The 25000-nt window shown below is 31.3% G+C and overlaps 1 protein-coding gene across 1 annotated transcript; it reads left to right on the top strand.

The window, feature by feature from the left end:
• The first annotated feature begins 3897 nt into the window (after positions 1–3897).
• Positions 3898–24772, top strand: LOC127714020 (myosin-10-like). The gene is made up of 14 exons (XM_052219969.1): positions 3898–3966; positions 6066–6170; positions 6442–6510; positions 8560–8661; positions 9727–9795; positions 11416–11517; positions 11854–11922; positions 12586–12687; positions 13354–13422; positions 14235–14336; positions 18547–18648; positions 21588–21623; positions 22334–22351; positions 24742–24772. The coding sequence occupies exons 2-14, from the start codon at positions 6085–6087 to the stop codon at positions 24770–24772; spliced, it is 957 nt and encodes a 318-aa protein (XP_052075929.1). The 5' UTR covers positions 3898–3966; positions 6066–6084.
• The last annotated feature ends 228 nt before the right edge of the window (positions 24773–25000 follow it).

Consider the following 25000-nt stretch of genomic DNA (forward strand, 5'->3'; position numbering starts at 1 on the left):
TTTAATGCGTTCTTAAATATCGTAATGTCGCGATTTAAAATTGCCTGTTACAGTTACGCAAATATATGATAGTCTTATGTCTAGCATTTTTTGTTATAGTGTTCTCTGTCTTATTTCCAAGATATTAAAATTCACATGATTTAACATGAGGGAAAGCATGTATGATTGCTGGTAAACAAACTATTAACTAAAACCGAGTAGAAGAGACATTTTAATTTATTTTACAAATAAAAGTTGAATAGATTTGTATTATTTTTGTTGGCCTGGAAACCGTTGACGGGTATCTTCATTATTTGACACCGTGTTAATATATTTGTTGTGATTATTAAATTTGTCTGTGTTTCTAAAGTCATAAAATAAGGTAAGTGTACAGTAAACTTTAATGAAATATGTTACTTTTTTCTAGATTATCACGCCAGGAAGATACAGAAGAGGACAAACGAAGGATAGTTAAATTAACGGAAGAAAATGTTACTCTTCAACAGAACATAAGAGAATTGAGAACTATGTAAATATGTACTATTCTTAAGAAATTTGCTCACAAACCATTTGTCTGAAAAACAACCCAACTATTAGTTGAAAAATAAAGGAATATATATGACATAACGCTTTTTTTGTTTTGCAATATCACACATATTTACTCCAACTTCGTACTTTATTTGGCCTTTTTAACTTTCTTGTTTTGATTTGAGCGTCACTGATGAGTCTGTTGTAGACGGCGTCTGGCGTAAACAATTTCAATCCTGGTATCTGGTATCTATGATGAGTTTATTTATATTTAGCTGAAAAAATACAGGTGTTTTGCATCTGTAAGCAAAATATAATCAATTTATTTTCAACTGATCGGGTGGAACTTACGTTTTAATTTGCATAAGACCAGTCTATTTGAAGATGTGTATGATACGGATGATTTCCGTTATAATTATTATTACTGATTTCTAATCACTTATCAGTGTCACGAAACGGATATTATTAGTGTGATAGACCTAATACGATATATATGGGGGCAGTGAGAGCGAAGCTCGAATCCCAATATGGAATTTACTGACCCCATATATATCGTATTAGGTCACTAGCACACTATGTAACGAATTTATCTTACCGACTATCTTAACATGTGGTATTTAGACTAGTGGACTATCAAAGTGATCAAGTCTTCCAATACCATTAGTATTAAGAACGTACTTCCATTGGTTTATACAAAAACAAATGCCAACAATAACAATTTGTTAGCTTTAAATGTATTTTTTGAATTTATTTCAATCGTTCATCATCAATTTCTTCGTCTGTTGAAACCTTTAAGAATTTTCCTCAAAACCGTGTTGTTTTTATAAAGGGACGTACGTAACACCACTACTACCGTGTATTGAAATAAGCCCCGCCTACTAACCTAATATGGAATATACACGGTCTCCACGCGGTTGCTTTTAACCAATCCTATGCCAGAAATGTATAGGAGGTAAGATAAACACATGTAAAAAAGAACTGAGTATTTGATATTGCTATGACCAAAATTAGTTTTTGTTTGTTTTGCAATAAAATTAAAAAAAATGATTAAAATAAAATAGTTTAAAATCTATACATCTATATAAAATAAATGAAATAAATAAGGTTGAAATACCATTTGCAACTTATCCCCGTGCCTCTCCCCCCGCTCACAAAAAAATGCAAATGCATTCGGATAAAAAGGAGAAAAAAGTATATTAAAACGCTATAAAATAACGACATAAGCATATTTTGCAACTGCCATCGTCACAGTTATACTTTCATTTCCAAAATGTGACATTTTTACCGTGATTTTAAACTCCGTTTTAAAAGAAAACCACGACCGTGTCTCACTATTTACTATTGGAATACACATATAGTGTTTACATATTTTAACCGGATCAGTGACCATAACTGGACACATCATTGATGAGTTTATCCCAAAACACCTGTCTATAGATGGACTGGTCTACGATAGGCGAACCGGTTAAACCCCGCCCATTCAAGTGAAATAAATCAAGTAATAACTATCAAAGCAACATTAGCTGCCAACAGGATCTCATTAACCATCGACACAGGAAGTTGGCATGTGCATGTGACCCCGAAATAATATAATTAGACAGATACGATAGGCACGGGCAATATTATAAGGAGAATTTCGCTTTACGACTTTTTTTACGTGGATGATTTGACATTCAGAGTCAAAATTATGTATAACTTTTTACGTTATCTGCATTGCGTTTGCAGACTGTAAGCAGACTTATCTCTTATTCAAAAATTAATCATAAATAATTTATTATCAGGCTGTCAAGTACTTCCAATACACAACAACAAGAAGTTCATCAGCTGAAACAAGAACTTAGTAACATAAGGTATTGTTTAAATTTAAGTGTAACATGGAGTTAAACACAGCGTCACATCAACCAAACGGTCTACAACATACAAACTAACTTAATATACACACTGAACATTAAAACGACCAAGTAAATCAAAGAGAAAAAAAAATACAGCTTAGCACATCATATCTAATCCTTAGATACAAAAATGCAGGAATAAACAAGACCTTATTTGATAAAAGGGGGGGATATCATTATTTCTTAATTCTTTAAATTTTTACTTTAATTTCTCTACTCTTTATATGTAGCACCACGCTTTTATTTTCTTTATCTTTATGACTACTTTTATGTATTTTTTTATTTATGGTCACATTTACACCATTGTGTAAACTCCATCTAGAACCTCTGATATCAATTCGAATAGTGGTTTTCGGATCGGTCAGACACTAACGTATCGTTTGCCGGTGTTTTGAATTCATTTACGAGTAATGTTTGCTTTGCACACAACTTTTGCCTGAATAAAGGAGCACTTGGATATTCGTCGGAAAGGAATAACAGGCATTGATTAACATATATTTATATTGCATAATTCAGATGTTCCCCTAACTATTTCAGTAGTATATTTAAGGTTATCATTTTAAGTAAACGAGTCTTTGAACGAGTCATGCATTACTTTCTTATTGTGATGATAGGGTCATGAATGATATATCATCAAATACAAATTAACATTGCCTCATCTACTGATAAAAATATCCGTGCACATAAAATATCCATATGAAAACAAAGAAGCTATTATTAAAACACCATTTTAATAGGAAATCTAATCATAATCGATTACAGATCAAAAGACAACTTACATATATATGAGCTGAATCAACAAAAGGAAGGTCTGACCCAGACAATAAGAAATCTCGAAAAGCAAGTAGAAGACCTGAACAAGAGGTATATATAATTTGATTTTGTAATACATCACTTTTGTATCTCTTATCATACGTTATCTTATATCTCTCTTCGATTCAGCAAACACACATACTCATTCGTATGTTTTCATTTTTGTATACACAAATGATGAGATGAGTCTTATGTAGACGACACGCGATTCTTGCGTTTTAAATTGTAATCCTGGTATCTTTAATGAGTGTTCACAACAACTGGTTCGATGCCATTGGTGGAGAATAGTTCGATCCCAAGATTATCACCAGCTCAATAGTCGGCACTCCTATACTGTTATGAAATATCAATGATAATGCTGTAAGTCTATAAAATGTTGTCGAATTATTTGAAACACTTTCAAATTGTTTTTTTACATGCATTAATAGTCTACAACTATTTTGAACGTTTTGTTTTCAAATCTCTTACACTGCGTATTTCATTTTGCATTGCAACTGTTTTTATTTAAATTCCACTAATATTTCTTATGTAGATGAAACGCACCTCTTGCGTGTATAACAACAAGTCTGTAATCTTTTATGATTGGCTTTATCAACAATCAAATAAGCATAAGTTTACAGGTTAAATAAACCATATGCTTAACGAATGTAATTTTTTGAAACTATATCTTCACATATGTTATCAGGCTTTCTACAAAGACAGTTGAACATCAACAGGAAATTCGTCAGCTGAAAAATTAATTTAGTAGCAAAAGGTATTGTTTTGTCTTAAAGCTTTCTATTGCACACAATATTTATATTTATAAGAAATTTAAGATATTTTTTATTTTTTAAAATCTATAGTTTATATGATGTCAAACTCACATTTATATATATATATATATATATATATATATATATACAAGTCTAAATTGAAAACAACGTTCTATCCTATGATTGCGTTGGATAAAAACCGCAATTTTTATACGTGTGCATGCAAAACAAATTTCTTGGTAGAGTGGTCTAAATACAGCACAAACAACATTTTCCAAAAGATCAAATGAGTGAAAAAGTATATTTTAACAAAACGCATTTGACAAGCAGGTCAAACAACTGATGTCCTTAAACCCTGCTGACTGCCATTGGCGATTGCCAAATAAACGGATCACCGATGTAATAAATGGATCTCAATTATAAATTTAGTACTAAACAGAAAACAATAAACTTGCGGAAAAGATGGTATACCGCAAACAAAAGGTGCAAAGGTTTTTGTACACCATATCCGGATTTCGACAATTAATGTCTCTTCAGTGATGTTAGGAATCGAAAAGGTATTTGGAAGGCCATATAATTTACCTCAATTTAGGATAGACTCTTGAATTTTGAAAGAGTCAAAATAGGATGAACGGATCATATAAACCCGAAGGCAAATATAATACAAGCCCAAACGAAAAAATATAAACAAGTCTAAATTGAAAACAACGTTCTATCCTATATATATATATCTGATAAAATATATCCCATATATCATAAGTTAAATTATATATATTTTTTATTAATTGTATAAGACATCTTAGATATCTAAGAAAGGAAAAAGATATCTATAGATCATATAAAATATCTGAAAGATAATTTTAAAAAGAGAGGCGAACAATACCAAAGGGACATTTAAACTCATAAGTCGAAAATAAACTGACAACCCCATGGCTAAACAAGAAAAAGACCAACAGTCAAACAATAGTACAATTATCTTATATCTTATACAAGACATCCTATAGATTATATAAGATATCGTATGAAATATTTAAAGAAAATTACAGTCTAATATAAATTATTATTTAAAGTATATAATGGATCTTAAAAACTTTATAAGATATCTTTATAGATATAAAATTGAAAATATATTATCTGATATCATATTAATCATAAAACATGTCTCATAAAGTATACTAAATATCTTATAAACTTAAAACTTATGAAATATCTAATGATGAAAACTTTAAAAGATATATAATTGAATGTAAATATCTGCAATCTTTCATGTCTTTATATATAAATAACGTATAAATTATTTTATAAAGAAAGAATATTATGGGAAAAAGGCAAAATTCATTTATAAATCGATAAAATAAAATAAATCTAATAGCTCATAAAATATATAAGATATCGCATAAATTTTACGAGTTATCGTATTTATAATATATAAAATATTTTATACAGATTGAAAGATATTTTATAGAGAACAGTTAACACTATATTTTGTTTTTATAAGAGATATATAAGGAACCTTATATATCATGTGTGTTTCCGGAATGTTCTTTACTTTTGAAGACCCCATCGTATATGTAAACATATTTTTGTTTTTGTTTTTGATAAATTATCATTAAGACGATGTCAGTTGTCAAACATATGCAATTTCCAACACTTTGTTAACTTTATTGACCATGGACCGCTATTATAATAGATTAATTGTTGAACTTTCATTTTGAAATATAAACATGATAAAGAGGAAAATATCATATTCATATTCAGAGATAAAGGCAAATTGAACATATCCGTGCGACATTCACTTAAATTATTGGGGATCACATATTTAGGATTATGCAACACATAAAGTGCAGTGTTAATAATACAAACAATTCAACAAACTGGTTTCATAAACGGATCTTTTTTTTTCATTTAAAGAGTGGCGAAGAGTTCATGTTGGCTATGGGACTAGTATGGAAAATCTTTTAAATTAGTCTACTGATAGATAATGACCTATTACAAGGACGATAAATACAAGAACTGCAAATTAGTATTAGTTGCACATTATTGTGCCTTATTATTAATTAAACATTATTTGAATCTGAAATCAAATCATAATCTTTTACAGGTCAAAAGAAAATGCACAAATGTCAGAACTAAAAGAAAAACAAAATGAGTTCAGAGAACAAAAAACAAGAAAGCTTGAAGAGCAGGTGCAAGACCTAAATAAAAGGTACCTTGTCCAAGAATAATTTGCTATTTTTATATTACCATTAATGGTCCCTTTTATTATTAATCATATTACAAAATCATCACCTCCCTTAAAAAATCAATTGTCGCATACATGTTGTATCATCAAAAATTGTAATAACAATCTTAAATCGATTCATTTTGACCCTTTAATGACAAGAAATCAAAGTGATTCTTTATAAATGTGTGTTTATTAAGATTTGTTTAATCACAAACTTACAATTTAACTTTTATCTATAAAAATATTTTACCAGGCTTTCAAATAATACAGATGGACATCAACAGGAAATTCGTCGGCTGAACCAAGAATTTAGTAGCACTAGGTTTTGTATAGTTTTATCATTTCATATATTATGCTTATAGAGGGAAATCAAAAGGACTTGATCACACCATAACAATATCTAAATAACGCTGAAATTTACTGAAATATGAAAGCGGCACTCTATACCCACGGCACAAACAGGCATGTACCAGATATAGGATAATCTTAATCTGTAGTTGTGATCAAGTACATTTTCAAATAATCAAAAGTAATTATATCTGTATCGGCTTATCATTCTGAAAAATTTCTCTGTTTCATATATGCTTTTGGTTTATTTATATTGAATTTCAGTTAACAAAATGTATTAACTTAGTTTTTTCCCATTGGGATTTAAACTTTACATATTGCTTAATCTATAATACTATGTTTGTTTTTAGAGTCATTTTTCAATTGTTCATTTTGTCATATGTATGTTTTGAAAGAAATCATTTAACTACTACCAAAGTATTCAGTGTCTATGGAACATCTTCACTTGTTCATTGTATTAAACGGTTGCTAATAAGTCAAGAATAGCGACAGCAAGTTCTTATAATGGCTTCATTTATTTGATGCAATGATTATACAATATTGTAATAAACCAATTGATGACTGTTTTAATTCTTTAATTACCTCTCAGACAAGTCAGTTGACGTGTTTTTACATGTACCTTAAATTATAAAGGAAGTGATTTTAACCATTTTTTTAAACCTTCGACGTACTGCAAAAGAAATAAGTGAAATAAACGCAATTATAAGCATGAAATTGGATTTGAAAATGACTAACGATTGAGGTACTGTCAGCTTTTGGACAAATGCAAGTTACATTAGTTTTATTTAAACAATGTGTTATAGTAAAATTTGTACACTAGTTATATTGTTGACTAAATATATAATTGCTTTATCATGTTTATGTAATAAGAAAATATTCAAATTCAGGAATAAAGGCAAATTGTACTTTATTAAGAACGGGGAAGTCAACTTTTGTAAATGTTTCAACCTTCATTCTAAAAGAGGGGCGAAAGATACCAGAGGGACAGTCAGACTCATAGATCAAAAATAAACTGACAACGCCATGGCTAAAAAATAAAAAGACAAACAGACAAATAATAGTACACAAGACACAACATAGAAAACTAAAGACTAAGCAACACGAACCCCACCAAAAACTGTGGGTGATCTCAAGTGCTCCGGAAGGGTAAGCAGATCCTGCTCCACATGTGTCACCTGTCGTGTTGCTCATGTTATTACAAATCAGGTAAATAGTCTAATTCGGTAGGTCACATTCGTGGTGAAAAAGGAAGTGGATTGTAATTACGACATAAGGAACATATCCGATATTATCTGTGAAACGGTTATTCCATAACGGTCAACCAACTCGTGATGGCGTCCGTAAAATTTACGAAGGGATGATTTCAACTTCACCATTTGGAACTCTTGGTTTAATAGCTTCCTTGTGAGAAGCAAACCCACTATCAAGGAAATCATGATAGGAAATACAAGCCAGGAATATCTTATCAATTGGGAGATATATACTCCGTATGTAGGCGCTGCTGGAATGTTGCTACATAGAAATGGAAAGTTCACAATTGGGAAACTGAAATCATCTCTTTTGTCGTAAAGTTTTGTTTTCAACCGACCCTCATTGTCAATATCTAGATGTAAGTCAAGATATGAGGCTGACTTAACTGTATCTGGTGTATCCTTTATCTCTAGTTCGATAGGATAGATGCGTTCAACATAGTCACCAAATTTTGAATTATTGAGTGAGAGAACATCATCTATATAGCGGAAAGTAAAGTTAAAGGATATTGCTAACTTCTTATCTTTCTTCCTAAGAAGTTCCTGTATGAAGTCAGCCTCATAATTATATAGAAATAACCTACATTTTGAAGTTCCGCGTATATAACACCAAACTAATTCCAAGAAAGGTAAGGTATTAATTACCCCTCTACCAAAACATAACGATTAAACCCTTGAAGGATTAACATTGGAAAACATTAAATCTATATTTTGTGTTTTATATCAATTTCAAACAATATCTTTATATGGAATCATATCATAATCGATTACAGAATACAAGATAGTGCTCAAATATCAGAACTGAAGAAACAAAAGGAAGCACTGGAACAGAAAACACGAAAGTTGGAAGAGGACGTACAAGATCTAAATAAAAGGTACACTCTATATTTAATGATTCAAAACAAATTCATCGTACAGATATCTTTTATTATATCAAAGGTTTTCTTTCCCCTCTGCTAACCTTCTTTTCCTACATAATTTCTCTCTCTCTCTCATATACTCTTGACAGCTGACTGCGGTATGGGCATTGTTCTTTGTTAAAGGCCTTACGGTGGGTAACCTATAGTAAGTTAATTTCTGTGTCATTTGGTCTCTTGTTGAGAGTTGTCTCATTGGCAATCATACCACAACTTCCTATTTTCATATTGCTCATATTTCATATTCAAATTCTGTCTAAAGTTTTCCATATTGTGCTTTCTATGGATGCTTTAAAAGAGAGGCGAAAGATATCAAAGTGACATTCAAACTCATAAGTAGAAAATAAACTGATAAAGCCGTGGCAAAAGAACGAAAAACCACAAGAAGTACACAACACACATCTTGGAAAACTAAAGACTGAGCAACCCGACCAAATCCTTGGAGGGGGAATCTCAGATTCTCCGAAAGGGTGAACAGGTCTTGCTTCACATTTGGCATCCGTCGTGTTGCTCATGCGAGAACAAACATGGTGATAAGTCTAATTCGGTAGGTAAAATTCGAGGAAAATAGGACGGGAATGATGTTACGACTACTGGAACATATTCCATAACGGCCATCCAACGGGTGATGACGTCAGTAAAATTTTCCAAAGGATGTCTTAAACATCACTTATTGGAACTCTTGGTTCAATGATAGGAAATACAAACACTAGAATATCGTATCAACAGGGAGATATATACTCCATATGCAGAGACTGCTGGAATGTTGCTACATAGAACTGGAAAGTTCACATTTGAAAAACTGAAGACATCTCTTTTCTCGTAAAGATTTGTTCTCAACCGACCCTCATATTCAATTTCTAGATGTAAGCCAAGATATGAGGCAGACCTAACTGTATCTGTAATATCCTTAATGTCAAGTTTGATGGGAAAGATGCGTTCACCATTGTCACCAAACTTTGAATTATTCCCATAATATGACTTAAAATCATTTAAGTGAACATTTTCACAATGTGTTTTCAGGCATTCAAACATTACAGAAGGACATCAAAAAGCAATTAGTCTGCTGAAACAAGATTTAAGTAGCACAAGGTATTGTATAGGTTTTACCGTAACACTTATTTGTACAAATGAAAACGTTTAATACACACTACACATTGAAACAGTGACCAAATATATAAGTTGTTTACATTTGGTTATGAGAATGATGCAGCAGCAATTGAACAAGTTGACTCCAATAAACATTACATGAACATGATGAAGGAATAACATTTTTAAGGATTCAAGAATCGAAAGCTTAAAATGAAAAAAAAATTGACTTATATGCATGAAATTTTTATTTTTTATAATTTACCGAAGAACTAAAAAAGCCTTTAGGATAAAAAAATAAGAACTTTAGGGCCTGACAGACTGAACACTATGTACGAACGTATATATTTATAATTACTCTAGATATCAGCACAACAATGTTAAATCTGCAAATTTTTGGAGCAAATTTTTGGTTCTTCTCTCGCTGGGAGTCGAACTCATGCTATTGGGACATCGAGACAACACCGTCTGCGCTGTGTCCAGCTAAATATCTATCGTAAAGGATCGCAAGATACAGTCACAGAAATAATCATTTTGATAAGTACGTCTAAACAAGTGACAACTCTACGACAGATCCATCCATTGGCTGAAAACACATTTTATATTCATAACTGCTCTAAATATCATCACAACAATGTAAAATCTGCAAATTTGCAGAAGCAAAGTTTGTTCTTCCCTCGCCGTGATTCGAACTCATGTTATTGGGATATCGAGACAACACTGTCGTGCTGATATTTAGAGTAGTTATGAACATAAAATGTGTTATCAGTCGTATATCATACATTAGAAAATGCCTGTACCAAGTCAGGAATATGACAGTTGTTGTCCATTCGTTTGATGTGTTTGTGCTTTTGATTTTGCCATTTGATTAGGGACTTTCCGTTTTGAATTTTCCTCGGAGTTCAGTATTTTTGTGATTTAACTTTTCACCTTCACTGGTGATCCAATGGATGGATCTGTCGTAGAGTTGTTATTTCCGTGACTGTGTCTAACGATCCTTTACGATAGATATTAAGCTAATCTGCAATAAATTCCATCTCCATGCCTAATATATCATATACTGTGTTACAACAATAGATTCTACTGACGAGGAAAGGTAACACTAGGCCACTGGAAGCTGAATTATTAGTTCAGTCTAGGTGGCCGAGTGATATAGAGCGATTGACACAGTGCAGGCGGTGTTGTCGCAATATCCCAATATCATGAGTTCGAATCCCGGCGAGAGGAGAAAGAAAATTAGCTTCCGCAAATTTGCAGGTTTAACATTGTTGTGCTGATATTAAGAGAAGTTATGAATATAAAATGTGTTTTCAGTCGTGTACCACCTTCACTGGTGATCCAATGGAGGAATCTGTCGTAGAGTTGTCACTTGTTTAGACGCACTTTTATATAATTATTTCTGTGACTGTATATATATATATAATATATATATCTAAACGCAACGATATTAAAAAAAATGTATATATCCGGTTAAAAAAATTTGTTTATGGGGATAACATCTCTTTTCGCACCGTAGATAACACATAGCAATGCAAGTAAGTTCTCCACACTATCGTATTAAACATACATGTCGAAATCAAACATCTTTAGGCTAATACGAAATCACACTATAATTATTTACAGACTAAGTGATAATGCCCACACATCCGAACTGAAAAAAGTAAAGGAGGCTTTGGAACAGAAAGCTAGAAAACTTGAGGAGCAAGTACAGATCCTCAATAACAGGTAACCATATTATTTGATTTTCTGAAATATAAGTCCTTTAATAATAAAATTATGCATGGAAATTTCATTTATTTTCGAAATTATTATATAATTGAAACCATCAATGTACCAATATCTACGCATGTGCAACATGTTTCCATCTATTGTGCAGTTCATTGCTGTATTTAAAATCTTTATGACAAACGCAACGACCAAAAATTGAGATTTTCAAAGTCCAATCTTTTATATTAGCTACAATGAAATGTGTTAGTATTTATCTGTATATCTTTATTACCCCATGCATGTCATGTGTTAAATCATTTTATCCTAAATTTACCGTCCACTATGTGTTATCAGGCTTTCAAGTAAAACAGATGAACACCAGCAAGAAGTTCGTCAGCTGAACCAAGACCTCGGTAGCATTAGGTATTGTTTAGTATCTTACGATAGTATTAAGAAATAGTATCAAGGAAGTTAATGAGACTTGTGAACGTTCACGACAAACAAATAGTGTCCAAAAACCTAGATCTATTGAAAGTCGTGTCAACCTATCTGAATATTAACACAGCACAGTGCAAACAAAAACAAATCACACTTTTTCGCGCAAATACAACTTGTGGATATCGAAACATTCTCTATTTTTTACTTCACGTAAATTTAAACATGACATTTTGCAAAACATAAATATAGGTGAGTTAGAAAAATCAAGGTGACAACATCTTTATCAATTTGACAAAGATGTGGATAATATTTATTTTAATTTATTGAGTTATGATATGTTAACATCAACGGAAATACTACAATTTGATATTCATAACTCAACTGTACATATTCATTTGTGATTCACATATTTCGAGTATTCCTATAGTGTCCTGACCTAAAAGAGTGTGTTGTTTACAAAACCATGCATTTAAAAGAATTCTTTGATTAAGGTGTCTGCAACGTTTTATGATTTATGAAAGGGTCAGACAAATAATCACATATCAGCACAATGGGATTCAACCCGTCTACTAAAGAAAATACCCTTAAAAAATAAAATTGAAAATTTCTATACCAATTTCAATCAGATCGAATTATAATCGATTACAGAACAAAAGCAAATGGAAATATATCAGTTCTGAAAAGCCAAAAGGAAGACTTAGAACAGAAAACAAACACCCTTGAAAACGAAGTACAAGACCTTAAAAACAGGTAAAAGTTTTATTTGAATTGGTGATGGATATCTTAAAGTTATTGTTGCATTTATCATATATCAATATCTCTGTGTGTTTCATTCTCGCTAACAACCACACGCCCACACGCATAAATACTCATTGATTATACAAAGATAATAATTTGGTACGCCTGACGCGCGCTTTGTATCTCTCTTCAGTGACGTTTGAAATAAACCAACTGAAAATATTTACCATATATTATAAGTTTAAAAGAATGGAAAATCAAAATTTAAAAAAAAAATATTACTTCAATATAATGAATGATAAAGAGAATTGTCTTATATTTTCGAAATTTTTATATGAATCCCATATTTCATTTACTCTTTCATCTTTCTATATCTTTGGATATGAACGTTCATGTTGCAGATATCGCCTTATTGAAAAGATAAACAAAAAAGAATTATATATTTGTATTTCCATTTTATGATTTTTAATAGTAGATTATCACAAGATGCCAATTTTCTTTTTTGTTCTTTCTCGAGTAAAAGAAGAATATGAGAACTTGCTTTATTATTGATTTAAAAGGAACACACCATAACAGAACGTTAGATTGTTTGAGTCAATTCATTTATATATTATATATCTTACCCTTAACTGTAAACTAGTTATAGAGGGTAAATATATCTTTATCTTGCATCAAAAGGCTTTCAAGTATTACAGACAGTCACCAACAAGAAGTTAATCGGTTGACACAGGAACTTAATAGCAGCAGGTAATTTTTAGTTAAGACTAATTTATCATATCTAACATTTTTAATAAAAACGGAATGAGAATGATGTGTAAAACATGTCACAGCATATATAAAACAAAACCTAGATGATGCTGCAAACTACCTTAACATTTCACCTTTGACGAAAAAATGATTAGTCATTTAAAATCTAATTTGTGAACATCTGTTTTCTTTCGGAACCACATCATGATTCAAAGTATAAAATATTTGTTCGTCTCAGAAAATGCAATCATGATATATCATCATGATGACAAATGATTGAACAAATAGAAATACCACATTTTATCTAATCTAGTTGCCAGGTACAATTTGTTTACTGGTTTGACTATATATATATATTTCATAGGTTAATAGATGGCAGCAATTTCGTATGTCTATTCAGAGAAAAGCGTTTATGAGTAGGAAATGCATTTAAAGTATGAGGTGCACATGTGTGTGAGAATTCAACTTCGTTCGCGTACTGCTGGGTATATAACATAATTCTCAAACGGAATCAAAGCAAGGGCCATTAGGATATATAAAATAACTTTCACGGTTTCAATTTTAACTGTACCAGTTGCGCTTTCAACTATCGATTACTCCAGAGGCAACACTATTAAAATGTCAAAACCTTCTACAAACGTTGAAAAGCAAAAAAGCAAATTGTGAGTAATACGGCACTACCGATGAAAGATATGCGTTCTCGTAAAAGATCAACAATTACATGTAATACAATAAATAAAAGATACAGTATGATTGTCTTTTTTTAGTTTGAAAAATATTTTGTGAGAAAATATGAATAAAATCAATTTCAGAATGGAAACTAATGGACAAGTATCAGGACTGGAACGAGAAAAGGAGACTCTGGGACAGAGAAACAATTACCTTGAACAGCAAGTACAGAGCCTTGAATACAGGTAGATGTAGTGTCCCTTTTTGTTGTCCATATTAACAAAAATAGTCTGTACCTCCCCAAATTTACATATTGAAATATTCTTAAAGCAAAGGAAGAAATTTTTTTTACTGATAACGGTAAAGAGAAGAAGTAGTTTGATATATACATGTTGGTAGTTACGTGTTATATCTTCAGAATATTAAGGTGCCAGTAAATGTCGTCATTAGCGACACAATTTATAGTAGCAATTCATAATGTTTCTATATTGCTGCTGCAATGCAACGGTATCCATAGTAGAAGTGTAAATAACACAATTTATAATTTGAACTGCCATTGAATTTGATCCCTGATTATTCTTCTGATGAAAATATCTTCCAAAGAGAGTCTTAATGTTTTTTAGACTTTATATTTAATAGATGGACAAAATCCCTTGTGCTGCAACTACTTATTGTATATCATAGTATGAAAGTGGGCATGTTGGATGTGGTGTCTGTGAATTCGGGCTCTTCACACAAACGTAAATGTAAAAAGAAGATGTGGTATGATTGCCAATGAGACATCACTCCAAATGAGACCAAACAACACAGAAATTAACAGCTAAAGATCACCGTACGGCTTTCAACAATGAGCAAAGTCCATACCGCATAGTCAGATATAAAAGGCCCCGAAATCACAAATGTGAAACAATTCAAACGAGAAAACTAACGGTCTAATTAATGTGCAAAAAAAATGAACGAAAAACAAATATGTAACACAGCAACAAACTACAACCACTGAATTACAGGCTCCTTACTTGGGACAGGAATATACATACAGAATGTGGCGGGGTTAAACATGTTAGCGGAATCCCAACCGTCCCCCTAACCTGGGACAGTGGTGTAAGAGTACAACATAAGAACGTATTATAAAAATCAGTTGAAAATGGCTTAACTCATCAGATGGACACAAATAGAAATACATTTAACAAAAACACAAAGTGGACGTGGCCGGGTACTTGTACATCCCAACAACAAACAGACATTAAGTACTCGCAGTTACTGACAGCTAGTTCAGAGCCAATAACAACTAAAAAAAAATCATGCATCCAAGACTAAATTATCAATCACTTTACATCCAACATCTAATGGATTTATTTAAAGACGTCATAGACAGTCAGAGAAAAACATGACATTGTGCAATGCCAAGATACATGAATCGACAGATTGTAGATGTTTTGCTTTTAATTTACTGATAACAAAATCAATATTAATACAAATGAAAACAATATTCAACGATCTAATTACAGTGTTGAATTGGTAACCTTTTAGAATAAGTTTATTTAAAGGATCGATAAGTTTACCAGGATCGTTTCTAAATTTCCGGGAACGGTAAACAACATCTCCGTAAAAATTAAAATGTGATATCCCGTTTGAAATAAGATTTCTACAGGTACAACCAAACTTCAAACCCCAATCTTTATATCTATGGAAGAATTTAGTAAAAGTTTTAAGTAATGTGTGGTAACGAAATCCCTAACTTAATAATATACCAGTAATACATAGATTACGTTCGTTAAAATCTAAAACGTCACAACAGACACGGGCGAACGAGCTGTGAAATTTAAACACCATTAGATGGAAAAAAGGAAAATTAACAATAGGGAACGAAAAATCGTCCCTTTTGTCGTAAATTTTAGTGTGGAGTTTCCCATGTAAAACTGAAATATCTAAATCTAGGAAAGGAAAGTTATTAGCGTTTACATTTGATTTATTCAAAGTAGGTTCCTTTGGGTAAATTTTGGCAGTACATTTAGAAAAATCTTGATTATTTAACGACAAAATATTATCAAGATAACGGTAAGTGCTGTTGAATTTATCAATTAAAAGCAATTAAACGGGTCTTCACTGAGTTTGGTCATAAACTGTGATTCATAACAGTACAAAAACAAGTCTGCTATTAAAGGGGCGCAATTAGTGCCTTTAGGAATACTTACAATCTGTCGATACACTTTGTTGCCGAAACGTACATAAATATTATCAAGGAAAATATTAACAGATTCAATCATCTCATCAAACCTCCAGTAAGTATATCTAGCATATTTACCTTTCTCATTAGAGAAGAAAGCTTTGAATGAGTTGCAGCAAATATATTTGCATTCAGATTTACCAAACGACCATTTAATTGAATAGGAAAACTTTTGTTTGATAAGATTGTGTGGAAGTGTAGTGTAAAGCGTTGACAATTCAAAACTGTCAACAGGACCATCAAAAGCACGTAATTCATCTAAAACATCCACAATTTGTTTTACATTCCAAAAATAGTTAATTCCACTATTTTATTACAAAAGTTTATGACAAGTGCTTTGATAGTAGTTAAGAAACTAGTTAAAAGCACCGAAAGATTAGTTGTAGAACACTTACTAAAGGCCGAGATGAACCGATATTTCACTGGTTTTTTGTGTAGTTTAGGTAACCAATACATTGTAGGAACCTTCAAATTTTCAGAAGAGGCCTTAAGCTGTGATGTGGTTATGATATTTTTGTTTACTATATGACTCTCTATGGAGCGCACGACCTTGAATGTAGATGAATTTAAAATTTAATTCTTAAGAACGTCTGTGTAGTATTTACGGCATACCACACCACATAATTGGGTGCTTTGTCGGCCGGTACAAGTCTATCAAACATACCATTCCAAACAATGTCGAGTATTATTGTTTAAAAGTTGTTTTGGAATTAAAATTTTGATTTAAGTACTGTTATTACATGTAGGTCACTGACTCTATTGAAACTACACAGTCTAAAACTGGACTCAACCCATGATTATTTCGGTCTGGCGTCGGTTGAAGATGATGTTTGCTTTTGAAAAAACACTTTCAGTGAACTTTTCGTTAAAAACGCATTAGGATTGATGTTATGGATAGAAGATATAACCTTTTGCAAACCATAGTCTTTTGCAGTTATTCTATAAAAACATTCTACAAAGCAAACGTTTAGAGAATCAATTTAAAGAAAAGGTATCTTTTGAGAAATCATTTATTGTTGAAATTAAAGTAGAACTTTTTTTATTCAAGTGACCTTGTACTGTTTATAGAAGAGAGGCGAAATATACCACAGGGACGGAAACAAACAGAAAATGCTATGACAAAAAACAGAAAAAATATAAAAAGACTCACAACAGTAAACAAAACACAACACAGAAAACTAAAGACGGAGTAACACGAACCAAACCAATATAGAAATAATGTTAATAAATTATGTATTTGTGACGTATTTGAAGCAAATCTGTGACACCAGACATTATTAGGGAATCAACCGTAGTTTCATGTGTCATCAGGAAATTAATCAGTGATCAAATTCAAAGGCTAATCAAATTATAAATTGTGTGATTTGCACTCCTACTGTGAATACATGACATTGCATTGCAGCAGCAATATAGATGTATTAATTAAGTTAATTACTGAATAATTTCTTATAATCTTAAAAGAAAGGCGAAAGATACCAAAGGGCTATTCAAACTCTTAAGTCGAATGCGAACTGATAATGCCATGGCAAAAACAGTACAATGAGTTTGATAATTGGTAACATAATATGATGTTGTTTTTCATATTTGATATCCAGCATTTGATATCATTTCATAATAAAGAAATACCACAGTTTGCTTAACAAATAGTTTAAATGATTTGGGTCTTTTACAAAAAACGAAAGTCGAAAGGTACGTAGTTAAACTAGGTCTATACATATGTGACCGCTATATAAAAAAACAATCATCAAAAATCCATCCTATATTGAAAATGTCATTCAAAAAGTTCTATGTTTCCGTGTATTCAAACATGAGCTAGTTTGGTTTGGCTCATTTTTTTAATGAAATGTCTTCTTATCTAAAATGGCAGCCAAACGATACAAAGTGCTATTCAAACTCGTTAGTCGAATACGAAGTGAGAAAGCCGTGGCCAAAACAGTACAATGAGTTTGATGATTGGTAACAGAGTATAATGTTGTTTTTTATATTTGATATCCAACTTTCGATATCATTTCAATAATAAAGAAATACCACAGTTTGCTTAACAAATAGTTTAAATGATTATTTTTTTGATGAAATGAATTTAAAAAAAAAACAAGCTAAAATGTCTTAATCTTTCAATGTAACAGATCGTATTATCTATATAACTGAAATATTCTCTTATAGAACGAAATAACTTTTTTTTGTATAACTTTTCCTCTTTGAGATAGCATGTTATCAATATCTTATAGAATGTCTATGCAGGATAGTAAGATTTCTGGGAATCAGGGACTGATTGACGATTATAAGCAACAGATTTCGAAGTATCAGCAACAAATTGAATGTTACCAGAAGTAAGTATTGTCATTTAAAGCATTAAGAAAACATCTGTACATATCATTATCCATGACATGGATTGTCCTTTTTTTTGTCAAGCTTCTTCGAATTTTCAAGGTGATAATAAAGATAAAATTCTACAAAAATATGCTTTTACGTATCACTTAACACAGCATGTCTTACAAGCATGATATTATTTTTAGTCATCCTAACACTATCATGAATATGGTTCTACTAATTTCTTTTAGATTATGTTACCGACCACCGAATACAAAAACAGTTCGAATATGAAATACACATTTCACATATATTTCACATTGTCTTTCCTGAGATATGTCATTGTAACGATCTCTAAATCTTTAGTTTGAGGACGATACATTGAGTAAGACTCCGCCAATGATATGAATTTGAAATTTGACACATTGGTAGGAAAGGAACACTTAACACATTTCAGTTAGAATTTAGCCGCTTGTTATAGTCAAAGACTATACATGTCAGTTCAGATACCTACTTACATCAAACCATTGAATTTATGATATTCAACCAAAAGAAGGTATAAGATACCTTTACCTTCAATAATGTAAAATAAAACCTCTACATTGCTCTTGTTTATGATTACAATACGGATATAGTCCCACTGAGCACGGTTGGCATTGTTAGCAATGTTTAATTAGGGAGTTGTTCGCCAAATGCCCAATATGTCGAGCCTTCTGGGAAACAGAGAAATAGATAGATAGGTAGATAGATAGATTTATTTGATCAAATATCAACATAAAACATTACAAAAGTAGTATAAAACAATAGCAGACATGTAAACATACTAAAATCAGAAAATCTTAAAACAATTGCTGATACCGAATCAGGATTGCCTGTAAAAGCCATACGGCTTATTTCCAATGGGGTCCCTTTATGTTACGTTCTTAAAAATATTAAATATAGTTATAAGAAATCATGATTTTGGCAGGCTTCACACTAATTATGCTAAAATTAAAAATTTACGATGACAATGTCTAGAATATAAAAGCCAATCAATAAAATAAAAAAATTGCTATTAAAATCGTTGCTTTCCTTTTTTTTGACAGATAATCTTTAACACCAGATTTATAAGATTCAAGGTTTTTGTTGCTCTTTAGTTAATCTGGCAACAAGTTACAATCCTTTATAGCATTATGATAAAATGTTAAAGTCTGTTGCCCTTTTATAGGTGGTTTAAACAAATTGTATTCACTAGGTCTTGGTGAATACTTATGACAACCTTTGATCTTAGTAAAATTGCCTTTCATGTAGTAAGGGTTTTGTTATAAAATATTTTATGTACATGGTTGAGTCTTAGTTGTTTGACTCTATTTTCTACATTCAAGAAACCAATGCTATTTAATACATTAAAATTTACAGAAGTTCTATTTCCCATATCTTTAATAAATCTAACAGATTTATTTTGAAATATTTGTAACTTATTTTTCAACTTTTTACACACACCATCATACCACGCTGAACATGCCTAATCAAAATGATATTGCACTAAAGCAGTATAAAAGGTTTTTCTAGAGTTTTCTGATAGACATCTACCATGTCTATAAAGGAACTTGAGTCTTGCATTCACTTTTTGTAAAATAATACTGACAATAATTTCCCCAGACAAATGTCTGTCTATGTATAGGCCTAAGTATTTTACACAATTTTGAGCTGGAATAATATGGTTATTGCAGCTGACCTGAAAGTTGTCTACCTTTGCAAGTTTGCGTTTTGAACGAAACAAAATACATTCAGTTTTGCCCAAATGAAGGGATAATTTGTTATCTATTAACCATTGACTGCAAGACTGGAGTTCCTTTCCCAGTTTTTCAGATATTACCTCCGGGTTCCTATGCGAAAATAAAACTCTGCTATCATCAGCATATAAATATAATTTACGATCGGAACTAAAACTAATAGACATATCATTTACATAATACAAAAATAAGAATGGACCCAAAATACTACCTTAAGGTACACCACAGGTAACTGTTTGAAAATTTGATTCAAATGAGACAGACTGATGATTAGCTGGTAGCAGTACTGTTAAAGATAGATGTAGTTGATGTCAATTCTACCAAATGTGTTGCGCAACAGTCGGATTAAAGTTAATTGGACACTTTATTTCTGTTGCATTTTTTTCACTGCAACAAGCCCGAGACTGTGGATTCAATATCCTCTTTACACGAGAAACATGTTATCGATCCAACAATTAAAGACACAAACAAAATTGTTTTAGATTTCAAAAATCTTTAATTTGAATCTATAATTAAAGAAGTATGAATTAAAGAATACATAGACAGACAATCTATCAATCTAACATATACCCCTACTTCATTCACAAATTATGAAATTTACAAAAATAACAAAAGCCGTTCCATCTGTACTTTGATATTGAAATTAAAAAGGACAATTGAAATCGTCTGTTTTTATACTGGACACCTAAACAGTAATAGTTTTGGACTAACTTTTATGTAAAAATCTCTCAAAACTTAGAGATGCGGTTCTTTCGGGCACACAGAACACAGATCCACGTCTGATTAGACCGATTTAAAAAAAATATTCTCTATCAAAGATATGGCTCTTGAAAAGGCGGAAAAAAAATAATATGTGGCGTCCAAACAGAAACTTCAGAAGGCATTGTTAAATCCTTTGAAATTTCGAATATACAATACCCCTATAAAACATAAAGAAAAAAACATAATACTTATGTTCTTATTTACTTTTAGCAGTGTGATACGAGAAATATCACTTCATGCGAGAAATGGTTGACATGTCACAACCATAAGAGATTGGTACTTTTCATACCTTTGCCCTTTCTCTACATTTTTTTCACAGAACTATGTTATTAAATATACAGAGCTATGATTTTATTTAGCTATTCTCTAAAAGTTCTTATAATCAACAATACATTATAATTTCTTTTCATTTGTATTTTCAGTCCGATCTCATATTTATTTGCATGTACTACATGCAGGTAAGTATTTTTTTTTATAACCCTACTTGTTTGAGTAGATATTACATATATTATTTTGTTTTATAAAAATAGGCAGACTTAACTAATTAAAGATGAGACAACAAAGCACAAGGGCAAAATAACACGGATATGAGTAAATCAGGCCACCATACGACAATCAAAACTGATCAAATTTCACATCGTATCTTGTATTTACTAACTAACAATTTGCATATTTGAATACAATTTGATATAACATTATAAATCATATCAATTTAAAGTGTATGAATATAACATGTATGTGTAAGTTTTTTGACTGTTTAGTTAATTTGTAATTTTGTTTACAGTTAGTTCCTCAACACGGACTATTTGATTAAAATATCAAACATAAGAAAAAATATCACAAAAACATTTTTATTTGTTTGCATTAAATTTATGCTTCATGTTTTTCCTGTAAGAAATGTTTAATTTTGATTAATTCATTATTAGAAAATTTCACTAAATAACGTTTCTCCACATTTTGGGTCATTCTGGAATGCGATGCGATCAAGTGTGCCTCCACCTATCATGAAAATGTAAACGACTCGACAAGATTAATTTTCTATATGTCAAAAATCAACAGTCACAAATTAAAGTTTTAGTAGTTAATGATTTATGATAGAAACACAAATTTTCATAAAAGCCGATTCGCATGGAAACAAATGTTTTTTTTGTACATTTTTATATTTTAGCAACACTATAGTTACATGGTAAGTTTTATTCAAATGAAATTAGTTTTTAATTTTTTTTTGTCATTGTTGATAGAAAACTAAATGTTGGTAAGATATTTCTTTTATGCAGAGTATGTTTCCATTCTGATTGGTACCTTATCTGCTTTTAAAAGATGAAGCTTCATAAATCATACTACAGGCGCCTTCTGAAAACTATTTTTTGTCTGCACCATTTCCATATCTGTAAAGTATCACTTGCAATTCCAGGAATAGATTACCTTTAAAGCTGTATTTGGCAAAACTTTTCTGAATTTTGGGTGGTAAATGCTCTTCAATTTCGAACCTAATTTGTCCTTTTTAAACTTTTTTGATTCAAGCGTCACTGATGAGTTTTATTTTGTAAATGAAACTTTCGCGTGTTTGGCGTACATTATGTAAATCTTGGTATATATATATATGATGCGTTTCATTGCTGTTGGAGGTTTCCACCACGATAGTATCACCAGTCCAGTAGTCAGCACTTTTCGAAATACTAAGGATTTTCTTTACCAGAAATAGATTACCGTGAAAGCAGTATTTGGCAAAATCTTTCGGAATTTGGGTCCTCAATGCTCTTCAACTTTGTTCTTTATTGGCCTTTTAAATTGTTTTGATTCGAGTGTCACTAATGAGTCTTTTGAAGACGAAACGCGCGTCTGTCAAACATATTTTTTTTTTATTAACGTGATTAAATTGAAACGGTACATTTGTGATAATTTTTATATTCAAAATGGAAGGAAGATTTACATTTTGTTGCGCCTTGGACTTTTACAGCTTGCTATGTGGTATGAATATTGCTCATTGTTGAAGGTCATACGGTCACCTAAAGCTGGTCATATCTACTTTATTTGGTCTCTGCTGGATAGTAGTTTCAATGGCAATTATACTACATCTCCTTGTTGTATATCAAACGAAAAAAAAAAAAAAAATAAAATAAGAAAAACGCGCATCTGTTTGCAATGACGTGCGTGCTCTATTGGATGAAAGTAGGATCACGTAGACACAAAAATGTTGAACATGTTAAAATAAAAAATGAAAGATAAGGCGAAAATTACTAGTAATGAAAACATTTAACTCATATTTCATGATCTAATATATCCGAAAACCAATCGGTTATTGACATATTAGTATGAGAAAACAATGACGGGGTAATTTGAGTGGATAAACTCGGTCTTTTCATAAAAAAAGTTTACTCAAAGGTACATGTAAACGCATGTTTGAAAGTTCACATAAAATTTCACCAAATGGATGAAAATTAAGTTGATTAAACGGTTAAAAAACACTTTTTCGTAACACATTCTAGCAACATTGATGTAAGTACACTTCGTGGGAAACATTTAATGACTTGATCATATCATTAAATAGCAACCATGTGTATATTCCGCTATTGTGTTTTTGACATTAGTTATTCCTGGTGCAGATGAGCCCTGAGGTTCGATTCGGAAGCAAGGGATTTTTACAGTGTTGTTTCCATTTTGTTTATCCTCATATTAATATTTTACTTATAATTGGTACTTTATCAAGAAAGTGTATAATATATATGTATTATCAATAAAACAAAAATTGATTTATCGGCGTCTTTGTCAATATGCTATCAACTACAAAAACTTTTGTTTGGACGTCATTGTCAGATTTACTATGAACTTCAACGTTTTTCTTCCCGTCTTTGTTGGATATATTTGTATGTTTATTTGAATGTTTCAGTCAATTGGGTTTCAAGTCTGTGATATATTCTTACACAGTTTTGGGTGCTGGATCCCAATTATTGTAAAATTAAACCTATTATATAGATATAAGAAGATGTGATATGAGTGCCAATGAGACAACTCTCCATCCAAGTCAAAATTTATAAAAGTAAACCATTATAGGTCACAGTACGGTCTTCAACACGGAGCCTTGGCTCACACCGAACAGTAAGCTATAAAGGGCCCCAAAAAATTACTAGTGTAAAACCATTCAAACGGGAAAACCAACGGTCTAATCTATATAAAAAACGAGAAACGAGAAACACTTATGAACCACATGTCTGTTCATGTTGCTCACGTACTTTCGTCAATTTAACAGCACTATCAACAACGCCATACAAAGGTGAGGTTTATGTAGCTATACAACCAGGTTTAAGCCAGCATATTCTTTAGAAAGTGCCTGTACCAAGTTTGGAATATGAGAGTTGTTTTCTACTCATTCCGTTGGTTGATAACGTTTAATTATGTCAGTTTTTATGAATTTTCCATTTTTCTTTACTTTGGATATTGGAATTGTTGCTATAATATGTATTATACGTCTGGTAAAATACCCCTATCTTTATTTTGTAAAGGTGCTAAATATCAATACAAATACACTTTATAATCAAAATATGATTATTTGTGACATAATTAATCTCATTTCAGCGTTCCTCGCAATTCTACACCAATGCCGTAAGTTTTGTTTTGTTTTTTTACAATTTCATAATACCACAAACTGATAACAAATTACTCCGTTTGCTAACCTTTATTTTGTAGATCTAATAGCAATAGTCACAGAGTAACGAGAAAATAAAGACAATCAGTACACAAAGTCATTAATACATTAAAATCAAAACAAAACAGAATACAATGCACATGAATACAAACAAATAACCATTCAAATGTAAGTCTGGACTCTTCAAAT

This window comes from Mytilus californianus, unplaced genomic scaffold, assembly GCF_021869535.1.
Source record: "Mytilus californianus isolate M0D057914Y unplaced genomic scaffold, xbMytCali1.0.p SCAF_9, whole genome shotgun sequence".
In the NCBI taxonomy this organism is placed as follows: Eukaryota; Metazoa; Mollusca; class Bivalvia; order Mytilida; family Mytilidae; genus Mytilus; species Mytilus californianus.